Below are 17,274 nucleotides of genomic sequence, written 5' to 3' on the forward strand. Positions count from 1 at the left end.
TCACCCAGATAAAATGAATCAGGGGATCAGGTTGTCCGGGTTTATGAGATGTTGAGCGAGTATTTCTGTTCTGTGCTCAGATGTTTGGTTCTGAGGTTCTGAAGTTCTGAAGCAAAGCAGAGAATGAGTTCCCATTCCATCCCTCGCAGGGAGAGGCTGTGATTAATACGCTATTTTGTGTTTGCCCCAGTAGAAATAGACCGGGGTTTCAGAATTCAATTCACTTTTGGAAATTCCCCCTCACTGTCACCTGTCTATCTGCCAGTGGGAGTCAAAGGGAAACTCAAGATGCTGAAGATAGAACAGAACATGGAACAGTACATCACAGGAACAGGCACATCGGCCACAATGGTGTGCCAAACCAGATAAAAAGTAAATCAACCCCCCCCCAAAAAAAAATAATGACGCCTACGTACACAATGTCCATATCCTCTCAATCTTCCTCACACCCATGTGCCTACCTAAACATCTCTTAATAGCTTCCAATGTGTTGGCTTCCACCACCATAACAGACAATGCATTCCAGGCATCCACACCTCTCTGAGTAGAAAAACTTACCCTAACATTTCCTTTGCAACTACTCCCTCACACCTTCATTGCATGTCCTCTGGTATTAGACATTTCTAACCAGTGAAACAATACTCCCCGTCTACTCTATCTATGTCTTTCATAATCTTATAAACCTCCATCCGATCTTCCCTCAGTTCCTACCACTCCATGGAGAACAACCCAAGATTTTCCACTAAAAACTGGATGATGTTTGAATCCATTCTGATGAAAGGTTAAGAAACCGAATTGCTAACTTTTTTCCTCTCCCCACAGCTGTTCCTTACCTGCTGAGCATTTCTAGTGATTCCAGTTTATCTGTGTTACATTCATCCTGGAACATTTTGTGAGAGTTGACAGAAGAGTAAAGAAGGCACAGCTTTTCCCAGTACATTATCCTGGTACCAATTGTCCTGTTTTCCCCGGAAATGTATTCAGTACAGCTGTTGATAACAAGGTTCACAAGAATAATCTGAGGAATAAGCATTATGCATGTGGAGCATTTGATGGACCTGGGCCTGTGTTCAGTGGAGTTCAGAGGGATGGTGGTTGGGGTTTGGTGGTGGTGGGGGGTGGAAGTTAGGGCGGGGGTGATTATTTACACCAACTGAATAACAGCAAGTCTGGATGCACTGGGAATGGAGAGGGTGTCTTGATTAGACGGAGAGTCTGGGATCTGAGAGTGCTGCCTCAGAATAAACAGACTTCACTTTAAAACTGAGACGAGAGCAATTACTTCAGCCAAAGGTTGGTTCATCTGTAGAATTTGATGCCACAGAGGGTGGTGGAGGCTATCGTTCGGTATATTCATGTTCTGGATTGCTAAATAGGTCGAGTGTTATAGCAGGGAAGCAAGAATATGGTGTTGGAAAAAAAAACATCCTCCGTGATTGATTATGGAGCAGACTGGAATGACCGAATCACCTAATTCTACTCCTATGTATTATAACTTGTATCTTATAACATGACTGAACGATGACTTCTTTGTATCCCATCACAAACAAGAGAAGATCTTCAGATGCTGGAAATTCAAGCAACACACACAAAATGCTGGAAGAACTCAGCAGACCAGGCAGCATTAATGGAAGAGAGTAGAGTCAACGTGCACATGTTGCCTGGCCTGATGGGTTCCTCCAGAATTTTCTGTCTGTTCTTTTGTATCCAAGACAGGTTATGTAAAGTGTGAGGGACAGTTCCAGATTTCTTCACTCAGATCATATCTGTATTAAGATTTAAATTTCAGGTTAATGCTTTGTTCTTGTTTGTGTTAGTAACATATTTCATTATCTGTCTGGTTAAATTTAGACCTGCGGTGAGAGGTTTATTGGAAGAAAAGCCCACGACTGGAAGCGAACCACAACTGAAGATGAGGGAACAGCAAGAATGGAACCAGCCCGAGGACTGAGAGCATCAACTGGAGAGAACCCTTCTGACTCGAAGTTTCCATTAATTCAGCCAGGAGAAAGTTTGGTGAGTCTCATTTACTCTAACATTGGTCCTTTAGACATTGCACTTCTGTACCAAGGAAAATAGGAAATAGCTGGAATGAGACTAAATAAACCTAGATGTGCCAGTTATGTCAGTTGCAATCATTCCAGATCTGCTAATATGCTGTCGGCATCAGCTCTGTGAAGCCACGCACATTCCCTCATATTGTTTGCTCATTTCAAACTTGTCACTTCCGATTTTTCCTTGCTTTGTCTGTGAAATGCGTTTAGAATTTCTTCCCTCTATTAGACGCCGCAGTTGTTTCCTGCTGTAGTGATAACAGAAATGTGGAATTACCATGACTACTACTACATCTACTCAGGCCTAGGGGGCCGGCGTCAGGCACGATGACGGACTCCCCACTGCTCCGTCTGCCTCATCAGTGTGTTCAGTTCACCTACATTAGCCGTGCCGCTGTCTTCTAGGACCGTGTTGACCATAGTCTTGAGAGGGCGCCCAGGGTTCATCCTCCCATGTTTCAGCTCCCATATGATGACTAGGCTGGCAGGTAGCTCGGGGTGTCGTACCATGAACTGCAGCAACATGTCATTAATTCCCCCGTCTATTGCAAGCTGCAATGATATACTTGCCCTCAAGTATATCGTCGTGCAAGCCTCTGCTAAGAGCAAACCCTCTTGAAGCCAAATGTCCCAGCACCACATTTCATTCAGTCCTAACTAGCAACAGCCAACCAATAAATAATACTTACATACCCTGGCGTCATAAACTATTTTTTTTTACCAAAAAATTGTCAGAATCCGTGCTCAAGCAGAAGTAGGTTTTGCAATGTTCCCATCTGACCCTGTAGCAAAGGCACAGGTTACATCTGACTTGAGATGAACGAATGTCCACGCAGCCAGGACTGCTACAGCTGCCGGAGTCGGTTTAAACTCAGTCGTTGAGGGATGGGAAGCAGCCTGTTGAGTCAGATGATGAAGCCGTTGATATTAAGGAAGATGCAATGTTCAGAGAGACTGCGGAAGGATTAGCTGTGGATAGGGCATCATGTAATGAAAAGCAGCATCAGTTTCCCCTCTCCCTCCCCCGACTCCCCTTCTCACTCTCCTGTTTTTTTTTTACCAGTATTAATCACGGGAGTCAGGAACTCTTTCTGCTCACAGACCAGTGAAAGTAAAGCCTTTGATTCCATTTCAGAGCCCAGTTTCTTTATAAAGAGTGGTGTTGAAGTGTTTTCCAGATGAACATGGGGGAATGTGTAACGGAAGTTTGAATCAGATCAGCAGCACCTTCGGAAAGCCGAGTGGTCCACTTATGCATTTGGTGCGTTGATTAGAAAAGTTCTGACAGTTTAATTAGTGTAAGCCAATATAACTTCTGCATATTAATTATATTGTGGAACTGAATAGAAACACTACATTGATTAGGTATATACATGGATATTTATGAGTTAGTGTTGTACCGCAGCGGGTTGCGGATCGACCATGACTCATTCGGTGAGCTGGCCAGCACGGTACGGGACCGAGGGCCAGGCTCCCGCGGTCTCTGTCACTGACTCGACAGTCTCCCCATCTTCCGCGCGCTCCAGCTCACCACCCCTCCCACTGCCCACGCGCGCCCTCTGGCGGAGCGCCGTCACCCTCGCGCTCCCGTGCTGACGCTGCGCGTGCCCGGTATCTCCCGTGAAGTGACGTGAGATTTACTTGTCTCTCATTGGTGACAGCAAATGCCAATTTAGCATACCAACCAATGGGAATATGGGGTTTGTCATTAAGGAGTTCCCTCTCGAGACCCCGCCACTTGTTTCCTAAACTGACTCTTGGGAAATATCCAACAAGCTTGTTGCTTCAATGCCGCTCTTCCTCGCCATGGAGTTAGAGGAGCTGCAAGGGCGACGGATTGAAGAGGGAGAACAGGGGGTTTATCTCCTCTGAAGTGGCGAGGACGAAGGCTTCAATACATTTGTAGCGGACACCGGTAAAGTGTTGACCAGCAAGTGCAGTGTGCAGGGGGTGGGGGGGGGGGATATTGAGAGCAAGTCACGATCTTTCTCTATGACACAACGGGCTGCAGGGACTCAGTGGCTGCCTTTTGTTTGAGCTGGCTGGGTTTAAACAGCGGAGTAAACAGACCCACCTTGGGCCAGCAGCCTGTCCCAGTAACACTCACAACACGACTGTCCCAGTGGGCGCTGTGGGGACAGATGTTTGGAGTATGGTTGCTCCCTGTCTGCATCAGCAATTTATCTGAGGGACAAAATGCAACATTTACAAGTCTGTTATTGACTGAAAACATTTGTATTTATTCTGTATTTTGCTTATGATACAATCATTGTCCAACTTATGTTCCTTTAATCGTCATTCAAAACATACATGAAAACCCATGACTACAGCCAAATACAACAGCGTTACTGCACACCGAGTCTTCTTGTTGGAAACTGCCTCGGTAAGATCCCTCGAGGGCATAGCCATTGTCTGAGTAATATTATCTATCCATCGTAGTGTCTGTCATCCTCTCCTTCTTGTTTTGCCTAACATGAGAGTCTTCTCCAAGGAATCCTGTCTTCTCATGATGTGGCCAAAATATTTCATCTTCTCAAGCCTCCTAGTGAGCAGTCTGGCAGTGTTTCTTCAAGTATTGACTTGTTGGATCTTCTGGCTGTCCAACGAACTCTTCACACTTTTCTCCAGCATCCAAGTTGAAAGGCGTCGATTCTTTTGTGTTCAGTCCAGCTCTCACAGCCACACATCACAACTAGAAATACCATAGACTTGACTCTACGGACTTCGGAGACAATGTTATGTGTCTGCGTTTCAGTATTTTTTCTAAATTCCCATCGCTGCCCTCCCCAGGAGTAAGCACCGATTAATTTTCTAGCTGCATTTACCATGTAGAAACTGTTGAACTGAGGAAGACAAAATCCATCACTGCTTCCACTTCCTTTCCACTTAATACGACGGAGTTAATAGGACTGCCTGGTTTTCTTAATATTGAGCAAGGAGCCAGCTTTCTTCTTTCACTTTCATTCGAAGCTTCCTCAGATCCTCCTCACTTTCAGCCATTAGAACAGTATCACCTGCATATCTGAAGTTGTTTATCTTTTGTCTGGTGATTTTGATTCCAACATTTTGAGTCCTCTAGACCAACATTCCTCATGATGTGTTCAGCATATAGATCAAATAAGTAGGGTGACAGAATGCAGCCTTGTCATACTCCTTTCCCAATCTTGAACCAGTTTGTTGTTCCGTGGTCAGTTCTGTTGCTTCTTGATCTCCGTACAAGTTTCTCATAAGGCAGATCAGATGCCCAGGTATCCTCATTTCTTTAAGGATTTGCCATAGTTTATTATGGTCCACACTGTTGAAGGTTTTAGATTCATCATTAAAACATAGATAAATACTTCTCTGGAATTCTGCTGATTTCTCTATTATCCAGCATATGTTAGCAATTTTGTCTCTGGTCCCTCTGCCTTTTCGAAAACCAACTTGTACATCTGGTTGTTCTCGTTCCATACGTTGCTGTAGTCTTGCTTGCGTGATCTTTAGTGTCACCTTGCCACCGTGTGAAATTGCTCGGTAATTTGAACAATCCTTTACATTGACCTTCTTGGGAATTGGGATATAAACTTTTATTTTCCAGTCTAAAGGCCATTGTTAGGATTATCAGATCTGCTGGCAAATTGCATACAACACTTTTACAGCAACATCTTTTAAAGTTTTAAACAATTCAACTGGACCCCTGTCACATCCTGCAGCCTTTTTATTGGCGCAAACACGAGGAATTCTGCAGACGCTGGAAATTCAAGCAACAGACATCAAAGTTGCTGGTCCTGACGAAGGGTCTCGGCCCGAACCATCTACTGTACCTCTCCCTAGAGATGCTGCCTGGCCTGCTGCGTTCACCAGCAACTGTGATGTTTGTTGCCTTTTTATTGGCAATGTTTTCTATCACCCATTTGACTTCACTTTCCAGAATGTCTGGCTCTAGATTGTCGAGGGAGTCATTGCTGGTGTCTTCGCTGTTGGGATATTTTCTGTACAATTCTTCTGTGTATTCCTGCCATTTCTTTTTGACATTTTCTGGTTCTGTAAGGGCCTCCCCTTCTTTGCCTTTTACTATACTTATTTTTGCATGAAATGTTCCTTTGATTTCTCTAATCTTCTTGAATAGATCTCTTGTTTTTCCAGTTCTTTGGTTTCTTCATCTTCTTTGCATCAGTCTGTTAAGTAAGTTTTCTTATCTCTCCTTTGTCTTCTTGAACGTTGTGTTCATTTGGAGGTATTTGTTCCAATGTCCTTCACTTCTCTTCGCTGCTCAGCTTTCGCAGAAATCCATTTAGCTTTCCTGGTCTTCTTTTTGTTTGCAATGCTCTTCTGGCTTCTCTCTACCAGCTTCACTGCATATTCTTGAGGGATGCTATCAACATCAAACCTTACTTTACCTTGGTTTTCCTGGTGCTCTGCAGTTTCATTTTGAATATTGCATTGAATATTGGTCTGAGATTGTCGCAGAACGGGGGCATTGTGGAGTATGGGTGCACTGTTCGCTCAATACGGCAACATGGGGTAGTGAAGATGTGTTTACCACGTCGTCCTTCAACAGTCAGGGTACTGAGTGCTGGATTTGGGAAATTATTTTATTTATTTTTTTATTGAGATACAGTGAGCCGCGCTGCCCATTAGGTCCCCCGAGATCATCTGGAGGAAACCCATGTGATCACAGTGAGAACCTGCAAACTCTTACAGGCAGCGGTGGGAATTGCAACTGGGTCATTCAAACTGTAAAGACATGTGTTAACCACTATGGGACCGTTGTATCAGTCGTTGGTGAGACTGTGTTTGTGGTACAAAGTATAGTTCTTGCCGCTATATGTTTCAAAAGGCTTGGGTAAAGTGGAAAGAGTGCAGAGACGATTTGCGAGTCTGTTGTCAGGGCCAGAAGGCCTCAGTTCTGGGGAGAGGATGACCACTCTGTTTTTACTCCCTGGAAAGTAGGAGACTGAGCAGCAATCTTACAGAAGTGTTTTAAATTTGAAGGGCAGAGTAAAGCGTGGTTTATACTTCTGCATTAACTGGACGGCGTAACCTACGCACATTTTGAGCATTTATACTTGTGCGTTGGTGTATCTGTGCAGCTCGGCAATTCCCGCACGTCACGCATGTGCACTCACCCGCCCACACAAGGCTTCATGGTCATGGTAGTGTCAGGGTAAACAAGACGCGAGCGTCTTTTTTCGTGCGAAATGTGTCCTCCATAATTTAGAACCATAGCACCATAGAAACTACAGCACAGAAACAGGCCTTTTGGCCCTTCTTGGCTGTGCCAAACCATTTTCTGCCTAGTCCCACTGACCCGCACATGGACCATATCCCTCCATAAACCTCCCATCCATGTATCTGTCCAATTTATTCTTAAATGTTAAAAAAAGAACCCACATTTACCACCTCGTCTGGCAGCTCATTCCATACTCCCACCACTCTCTGTGTGAAGAAGCCCCCTCTAATGTTCCCTTTAAACTATCACCCCCCACCCTTAACCCATGTCCTCTGGTTTCTTTCTCCCCTTGCCTCAGTGGAAAAAGCCTGCTTGCATTCACTCTATCTATACCCATCATAATTTTATGTACCTCTATCAAATCTCCCCTCATTCTTCTACGCTCCAGGGAATAAAGTCCTAACCTATTCAACCTTTCTCTGTAACTGAGTTTCTCAAGTCACGGCAACATCCTTGTAAACCTTCTCTGCACTCTTTCAACCTTATTACTATCCTTCCTGTAATTAGGTGACCAAAATGGAACACAATACTTCAGATTCGGCCTCACCAATGCCTTATACAACCTCATCATAACATTCCAGCTCTTATACTCAGTACTTTGATTAATAATGATTAATAAAGGCCAATGTACCAAAAGCTCTCTTTATGACCCTATCAACCTGTGATGTCACGTTTAGGGAATTTTGTATCTGTATTCCCAGATCCCTCTGTTCCACTGCACTCCTCAGTGCCTTACCATTAACCCTATATGTTCTATGTTGGTTTGTCCTTCCAACGTGCAATACCTCACACTTGTCTGTATTAAACTCCATCTGCCATTTTTCAGCCCATTTTTTCAGCTGGTCCAAGTCCCTCTGCAGGCTCTGAAAACCTTTCTCTCTGTCTACTACAACTCCAATCTTTGTATCATCAGCAAACTTGCTGATCCAATTTACCACATTATCATCCAAGATCATTGATATAGATGACAAATAACAATGGACCCAGCACTGATCCCTGTGGCACACCACTAGTCACAGGCCTCCACTCAGAGAAGCAATTCTCTACCACCACTCTCTGTCTTCTTCCATCGAGCCAATGTCTAATCCAATTTACCAACTCTCCATGTATACCCAGCAACTGAATTTTCCTAACTAACCTCCCATGCGAGACCTTGTCAAAGGCCTTACTGAAGTCCATGTAGACAAGATCCACTGTCTTCCCTTCACCCACTTTCCTGGTAACCTCCTCGAAAAACTCCAATAGATTGGTCGAACATGACCTAACATGCACAAAGCCATGTTGACTCTCCCTAATAAGCCCCTGTCTATCCAAAAGCTTGTAGATTCTGTCTCTTAGTACTCCCTCCAATAACTTATCTACTACCAACGTTAAATTTACCGGTCTATAATTTCCCGGATTACTTTTCGATCCTTTTTCAAACAACGGAACAACCTGAGCCACTCTCCAATCCTCCGGCATCTCAACTGTAGACACTGACATTTTAAATATTTCTGCCAGGGCCCCTGCAATTTCAACACTAGTCTCCTTCAAGGTCCGAGGGAACACCCTGTCAGGTCCCAGAGATTTATCCACTTTAATTTTCCTCAAGACAGCAAGGACCTCCTCCTTTTCGATCTGTACAGTTTCCATGATCTCACTACTTGTTTCCCTTAATTCCATAGACTTCATGCCAGTTTCCTTAGTAAATACAGATGCAGAAAAAACTATTTAAGATCTTTCCCATTTCCTTTGGTTCCGCACATAGCCGACCACTCTGATCTTCAAGAAGACCAATTTTATACCTTACAATCCTTTTGCTCTTAATATACCCTGTAAAAGCTCTTTGGATTATCCTTCACTTTGACTGCCAAGGCAACCTCATGCCTTCTTTTAGCCCTCCTGGTTTCCTTCTTAAGTATTTTCTTGCACTTCTTATACTCCTCAAGCACCTTATTTACTCCCTGCTTCCTATACATTTCATACAACTCCCTCTTCTTCTTTATCAGAGTTGTAATATCCCTTGAGAACCAAGGTCCCTTATTCCTATTCAATTTGCCTTTAATCCTGACAGGAACATACAAACTCTGCACTCTCAAAATTTCTTCTTTGAAGGCTTCCCACCGACCGATCACATCCTTCCCAGAGAGCAACCTGTCCAATTTCGGAGGTCTGTAAAGCTTTATGGAAAGCATTACAACCAGAGTTCCTTCCCTGCCCTTCAGTCGCCCAATGGGAAGCTATTGCAGCGTAGGATGACATGCGATACAATGAAGCGGACCGATCACAGTTGTTGCGTTCTGTGTTGCCGCGACGCGCGATTGAATTTTGTGAGAGGTGCGCGTCGCAGCAATGCAAGCTGTCGCGTGGGGGTCCTTATCAAATTTGCGTAGGGTTTGCGGTGACGCAGAGCTTACGGCGACGCGTTGACGCAGAGTATAAACCAGGCTTGACTGACTCACTCTTTTATTTGTGTAATTCAGATCATCGCCAGCAGGTGGTGCTTTCTTCCACCCAGACGGCGGACAAGCAGACGACAATCAACCAACGTCATTCAGAGTCAGAATGTACACAGGTATGTTCACTGGGCTCTCTGTCATTAAAACTCTGTCATCATTGTACACGTGTAGTCAAATCATCAATAGTTCAGAGGAATAAACTTGGGCGCTAAAGGGGCACAGCAAAACGTGCCATTAAACGGGGTCATTGACCCTACCGGTAAAGCGACCTTGAGCACTGGAACAATTCACCAGGTCCAGCGCAGGGACCTACAACGGGAATGGTCGAATCACTCTGCTCACCGTGCAGATCTTCACCTGAGTGAAAGGGGAAGGAGCTCATGAATAAGGTGGGTATGGGTGAAACTCAGACAGGAATACAGCAGCGGGCAATGTATCTGACCAGGGAACAGACAGAATTTCCATCAGTATTTGTTACATCGTGATGTGGGAAATGCCTTCAACAGACAGTGAGAAACAGATGCTGTTTTCTGTTTGGAAGGGCAGTGGTGAATTCCCCCCGGATTTCCGGGTTGTTGCTCAATGGAGCTGAGGGGAGTTCTCGGTGTGTTTTCTGTGGCCGAGTTAAGGAGCGTTATATTGTGGGAGAACGGGCTGGGTGCGGGAGACAGTGACAGAGAAATTTTAAACAGGGAATCTGAGTGGGCTACGGAGGCATTGAATGTCCTTGGTGAATAGGATTAAAGTAAAACAAGAGGGTAAGTAGGGAAGGCAACACACAAAATGGTGGAGGAGCTCACAGGTCAGGCAGCACCTATCGAGGGAAAGGAACAATCGACGTTTCGGTTTGAGGAATCTTCAGCGGAGACTTTGTACATTGATTTCAGTGTTGTCTTGGCCACATCAAATAGAGCAGGAATGGAGGAGCATTCTTCTGGGTGAAGGTCTGTGACCAGTAATCTCCGCAAGGCTACTGGCTCGCTATGTGTCATGTGTGATGTAAATAACTTAATAATAAACTATGTATTACTCAAAATGATTAAATAGAAAGAATCACGTAGGTGGATTGATTCGTCGATTAACCAACTCGGCGGAGTTGTGTAAATTTGGGACTGTTGTCAAAATGTTCAGCATCCCATGAGAAATATGAACAGAAAGTCACCGAGTACAGTTAATTCGGGCAAATGTGAGGAGTTGCACCTTGGGAGATCAAGTTTGCTAGCGCTGTGCACAGTGAATGCTGGGACCGTTAGGAAGGCTGATGAGTGGATGGGTCTTGTGATGGATGGGCATAGCTCCCTGAAAGTGGGAACACAATTGGCAGCGTGCTAACGATGAGTTGATGTGTGAGTACGTAATTTTTAAAGTTGTGCTGTAACTGGATGAACTGTGGTTAAGAGACAATCTCAGTATTGTGCACAAATCTGGTAGCCATATCATGAGAATGATGTAGAGGCTCTGGCGAGGGTGCAGGTGAGTTTCACCCTGATTACAGAATATTGGCTTCTGGGAGAGGTCGATCAAGCTTGGATTCCTTTCTCTGGAGCGTCGGAGTCTGAGACCGCTATCTCAGAGAATTCATAAATTTATGAGGGGCAAAGCAAAGTTCGATAGTCCATGACTTGGTGCAAATATCAAGCACTGGAGTGAATAGGTTCAAGGTTAGAGGGTAAAGTTTAAAGGGGATTTAGGATGCATGTTTTCCACAGAGAGTAATCGGTGTCTGGAATGAGCTGCCGAGGGAGGGACTGGAAACAGATACTCAGCAGCATCTGAGAGGGGTTTGAACTCATGAGTAGGCCGGGAACGGAGGGATATTGACCATGTTCCTGAAGATGGGATTGGTTTAAATTGGCATCGTGTCCGCATACACATCGTACACTCAAATATTTTACGTTCTATGACTGACTACAGATCTGAATTCCGCAATCTCGGCCTTCCTGTCAAATTGTGAGGATCACCAACTGTTCCAGTTGACGAGATTCTACATGGAGCGACTGGAGCAGGCGATTGAGGAGGGTGTGGAGGGAGTCAGCTTCATGTTAATGGGCGAGGATCACTTCACCGGGCCAGAGTATCACGTAAGTGGTAGGAACATAGACTGAGTTTAGATTCTACTGAATCAATCACAGACTGACAGAACCAGTGTAATGTTACCTCTGGGCTATGAAAGTCCTGCAATGCTTGTGGTCAACATCAAGAACAGAGTTTTTGTTTGCAGAAACCAACCCAGGCCTCTGTTAATATTACTGAACACATTCACTTTTAGACAGGTTAGGATACAGACAATGATTGACAGGTGAATTTGGTGACGTGACACTTGATGGACATTGCAAGTGGACAGAGAACTACTGACATCACATCATGTTCCCAATGCTCGACCTTAATGGCCATTCAGCAGACTCTCTTGATTACTCCCGGGTTTCCCACAAATCAAATATATATTAACTTATTTCTCAGCTCATTTCTCGAGTCTACCTTCAACTCCATCATCAATTGAACAGGCAGGACTGAATATCGTCTCTCTTTTCAACTACTGACCCTCTTTCATTTGATCAAATATTCCAACAATCCTCATGGTTCAGTTACCTTCTGTTCCTTGTCACTGTTCCATGTTGAGTTTGTAATTACCACAGTTCCTGTTAGCACTAGGAACTGCAAAATAATATCACTGAAAATCGTCCAAGCATCTGCAGATAACACAGAATTACCAAGAAATGTCTTTCCAATGGTCCTCCTGTTACTGGGACACATTCACCTATTGCTCACCAGACTGAATTTTAGTGAAGAGCCACATATTATCCCCAACGCTAACATTCCACATGCGACAGCTGACAATTTCAATCCAACCTTCCCTCTCTGTATTACTACCATTTGACTTTGGTCTCTCTGACATGCACAAAAGTCCTGTAATTACTGTCTGCTCCTCACTGCTAGTTCCCAGCTGTAGGCTGACACTGGACTCATCATGGAGCGGGGCAGTTAATTGTGAACCTGCTGCGGTCACCAGAGATTCCCCCTGGGAAAATCAACAGTGACTCTGTCATAGTTTGACTTAGCCATAGTCATCGAACTCTACAGTACAGCAACAGGCTCTTCGGCCCATCAGGTCCACACTGACCTATTATATGCCTAGTTGCATTGATCTGCACACCGACAAGAGACATCCATGCCACTTTCATTCATGTACTTAAAGTAAATTGTTTTTAAATGATCAAATCGAATGCACATGTACCACTTCCGATGGCCGCTCGTTCCATACTCTCACCAGCCTCTGAGTGAAGAAGTTCTCCCTCAAATTTCCTTTCATCTTTCATCCTTAATCTATGGCCTCTAATTCCAGTCTCACCCAACCTCAGTAACAGATGCCTATTTGCATCTACTCTATCTATACCTTTTATAAACTTTTATACCTCTATCACATCTCTCCTCATCCTCCTACACCCTATGGCAGTCCTAACCTATTCAAACTTTCCCTCTACCTCAGGCCCTCAAGTCCTGACAACACCTTGTAATTTTTTCTGCACTCGTTCAATCTTATTGATATCCTTCCGAGAGGTAGGTGGGCTGCGTGCGGGTCGGTGGGACTAGGTGAGATTAAGCGTTCGTCACGGACTAGAAGGGCTGAGAAGGCCTGTTTCCGTGCTGTAATTGTCATCTGGTTATATGGTTACATTGCTCCCAATTAGCCTCTGCAACATGAATTTCAACATAATATCCCAACTTCTGTATTCGATATTTTGATTTAAGAAGGCCCATATCCTAAACGTTTTATCAGGACATCTACCTTTGACAACACTTTTAAGCAATTTTGGATCTGTATTCCCTGATATCTTGGTTTTACCGCACCGCTCATTGCCAAACCACTCAATGTCTTAATGCTATCCTAGTTTGTCCTCAAATAGTGCAACACCTCACACTTGTCTTCATTAAATTCTATCTGCCGATCTCCACTCCACCTTCTTCCAGCTGTTTCAGGTCCCGCTGCAAACTCTGATAAACTTCCTCGCCGTTACTACCTAGATGTTATCCACAGATTTACTGACTCAGTTTACCACATTATCATCCAGATCCATGAAGCACACCACTAGTCATAGACCTCCAGTCAGAGAATCTCTACTGCCTCTTTTAGATTCTCTCACGAATCCAATATCTAAACTAACTTACTACCATGTCATGAATGCCAAGCGACTTAACCTTATTAACCAGGCTGCCATGAGGGACCTTGTCAAAGGCCCTGCTGAAGTCCATGTAGACAACATCCCTCACTTGCCTTCACTGCTCCCCTGGTAACATCCTCGAGAAACCATAAGATTGGTAAGACAAGATATACCAGGTACAAATCAGTGATGACTATACCTGATGAATCCTTGTCCATCCAAATACTCATACCCAGTCCCTTAGAATACCCACCAATAACTTTACCACCACTGTTGTCAGGCTCACGACCCTATAGTTCCCCAGCTTATTTCTACAGCCTTTTCAAACAGCAGAACAACATTATCTACCCTCCAATACTTCTGCATCTAACATTTTAAATATCTTTACTGGAACACCTGCAAGCTCTGCACTCGCCTCAGACAAATTATGAAGGAAAACCCTGGGGATTTACCCTCCCTAATCTGCCTCAAGACAGCAACCACCTCCTCCTCTGTATAGAGTCCATGATCTCACTGCAGTTCCGCCTCACTCTAAAGATGCTATATGTCTCCTGAGTAAATATAACTGTAAAAAATCCATTTTAAGTCTCCCCCATCTACTTCAGCTTCAAGCATAAATGCCCACTCTGAGCTTCAAGCACAAATGCCCTCTCTGAGCTTCAAGCACAAATGCCCACTCTGAGCTTCAAGCACAAATGCCCACTCTGAGCTTCAAGAGGACCAATTTAGACCGTTGGAATATTTTTGTTCTAAATACATTTGATGAAGGATTTGGGGTTCTCTTTTCCCTTGTCTGCTGTAGCAAACTCAGGCTGTACTTTCGCCCTCTTGATTTCCTCCTGTAGTAACTCTTGCATTTCCTGTACTCATCAAATGCCTCATTTGATCCTTTGAGCCTATACTTGTGATATGCTCAGGGCCTTGATATCTCTTTTTAAAAAAAAAGAAGGAAACAACATTCCCTAAACGAAGGTACCCTTGTCTTTTATTCTGTCGGGGACATTCAAACTCTTCATTTGTGGTCATTTATGTATTTGAACTCGGTACTCTCAAAATATAGGTTTTGGAGGCCCTACACTTACCAAGCACATCTGTACCAGAAATCAACCAGTCCCAATCCACTTTCATCAGATCCTTTCTGGTACCATTAAAATTGGCTTTTCTCCAATTTAAAGTCTTAACCCAAAGACCAGACCCATCCTTTTCCATAATGATTGTTAAACTGATGTTATTATGATCACCAGATCCAAAGTGTTCTCCTGCACACTCCTCTGTTGCTTGCCCTGTTTTGTTCCCTAATAGGGATTCCAGAATGCACTCTCTCCAGTTGTGACCTGAATATATCGATTACAGAAACTTCCCTGGACACATTTGACCTACACTATCCCATCCAGCCCTTTAACCCAGTGAGTCAGTCAATAAATGGAAAGTCAATTGTCTACCATCAGAATCTTATGTTTCTTGTTTCTGTGAACTCCCTGCACGTTTGTTCTTCTAAATCCCATTGATTATTGGGTGCTCTATAATATAATCCAACTAACATGGTCATCCCTTTCTTAATCCGTAGTTTCACCTATGTAGTCTCATTGGACCAGCTATCCAGTTTGTCCTGTCTGAGCAATGCAGTGACATTTTCTCTGACTAGTTATGCCACCCGTCCCTCTGTAATCCCTCCCACTCTATCGAATCGTGTCTAATGCAACGGAACACTGGAATGCTGAGCTGTTAATCCTGCACCTCCTCCAACCAAATCACAACAATGGTTACAATGCTGTAATTCAATGTGCTGATCCACATGCTAGGCCGATCTGTCTTTCATACAGTACTCCTTGCATTGAAATAATACGTATTTTGGGAAAAACAATTCTCATCCTTTAGTTTCCTGACTTTGTATGTTGGCTTAACAACATCTTTCCCACACAACCACTCCACCATCCATGCTGGTTCCTCACCCCCTGCAACTCAAGTTTGACACCTCCCCTCTCTCCATGCAGTGCTAACAACCCTTCCCACAGGGGTATCAGTCTGCCTCCAGTTCGGGTGTAAAACGATCACGGGTGTCCAGGCCACAACTTCCTTGGAAGAGAGCCCAAACATCCAAACATCTGAAGCCCTCGGTCATGCACCATCTCATCAGCCAGACGTTAAACTGTATTATCGTCCTATTTCAGTCCTCCCCAGCATGGGGCACGGGTAGCAATCTTAAGAACACAACCCTGGAGTTCCTGCACTTCAGTTTAGCATCTAACTCCATGAACTCACTTTGCAGGACCTCATCACACTTACTACTCTTGTCATTGGTACCAACGTGGACCATGACCTCTGGCTGCTCACACTGCCCTTAAGAAAGTTTCAGACTCGAACCGAGATATCCCTGATACACCATCCAGAAATATTGTTCTCGTCAACAGAACCTCCAGTCTGTTTTCCTAACCGCGGAATTCCCCCTGTTAGTTCAGCTCACGCTTCTCACTCGTTCTGAGTCACAAAACCAAACTCGGTATCAGAGGCTTAATGACCGTGGCTTTCCTCTGCTAGGTCATACCCCGAAACAGAAACCTGTATACCTGTTACAGAGGAGTTTCCTGCAGTGGCTGCCTCTCAGTTACCTGTGTCCTGCGCCTTAGGTATAGCTCCATCCCTGTATAGCCTGTCAGTCAACCTCTCATCCTCTTGAATGATCCTGGGTTCAACCAGCTCCAGTTCCAATTCCTGATCACAGTCTGTAAGAAGCTGCAGCTGGATGCAATTCCTGAAGGTGTAGTTATCTGGGACACTGGCGGTCTCCCTGCCTTGCTACACGCAGTATGAAGAGCATTCCACTATCCTGCCTGGTATTCTCACTGTTCTAACCGTGAAAAGGAAGGGAAAATACTATCCAAAATCTACCTAAAGCCTCCACCTCGCCTCACTGAACCTTCTCTGACACAAAGCCTCAACTCCCCACTCTATCCCTGGCTCACTCACACTGTGTCTACTCCACTTAAAACTTGCCAAGCGGATGTTTCCCGACAATCTGTGGCGTTGAGAAGGACATGACTGACCCCGCTCACTTCTTTTAAATTCTTTCCCCCACTATGAACACTTCAATGGCTGTTAGTGATTTGCGGCGAGCAGAATGCACTGGGTCAGTCCATGTTCAGGGTAGATTTGTACCCATCCCTCCGCTCCTCAATATATTCCCCATTGTTCATTACAGAGCGTGACTGAGCTGGCGGAGAAGGGAAACCGAGCAGGCGCTTCCAAACTCCTCCTGGATCTGGTGATGGAGAAGGGCTCCGGGGCCCGGAGGGTGATGTGGGAATCCTTTGTGAAACTACACCACCATTTACCGAAGCTGAGCAGAATATTGAATGAAATATGGGAACGTGGTACGGTGAACAATACACTGTGTGTTACAGATGTAAATG

General features: G+C 44.5%; 2 protein-coding genes across 3 annotated transcripts in view; one reads left to right on the forward strand and one right to left on the reverse strand.

Annotated features, from left to right (window-relative positions):
* Positions 1 to 17,274, reverse strand: part of LOC140208265 (uncharacterized) — a 515,327-nt gene that overhangs the window by 378,607 nt on the left and 119,446 nt on the right. The gene's annotated exons all lie outside the window — the stretch shown is intronic.
* The window catches only part of LOC140208262 (NACHT, LRR and PYD domains-containing protein 3-like), a 38,110-nt gene that overhangs the window by 9,804 nt on the left and 11,032 nt on the right, over positions 1 to 17,274 (forward strand). For both annotated transcript variants that reach the window (XM_072276832.1, XM_072276831.1), the window contains exons 2-5: positions 1,852 to 2,016; positions 9,729 to 9,820; positions 11,619 to 11,785; positions 17,064 to 17,235. In XM_072276832.1, the coding sequence (XP_072132933.1) occupies positions 9,811 to 9,820; positions 11,619 to 11,785; positions 17,064 to 17,235 (349 nt within the window). In that variant the 5' untranslated portion in view covers positions 1,852 to 2,016; positions 9,729 to 9,810. The remainder of the gene's footprint in view (positions 1 to 1,851; positions 2,017 to 9,728; positions 9,821 to 11,618; positions 11,786 to 17,063; positions 17,236 to 17,274) is intronic.

The sequence above is a fragment of the Mobula birostris genome, chromosome 13 (assembly GCF_030028105.1).
Source record: "Mobula birostris isolate sMobBir1 chromosome 13, sMobBir1.hap1, whole genome shotgun sequence".
Lineage (NCBI taxonomy): Eukaryota > Metazoa > Chordata > Chondrichthyes > Myliobatiformes > Myliobatidae > Mobula > Mobula birostris.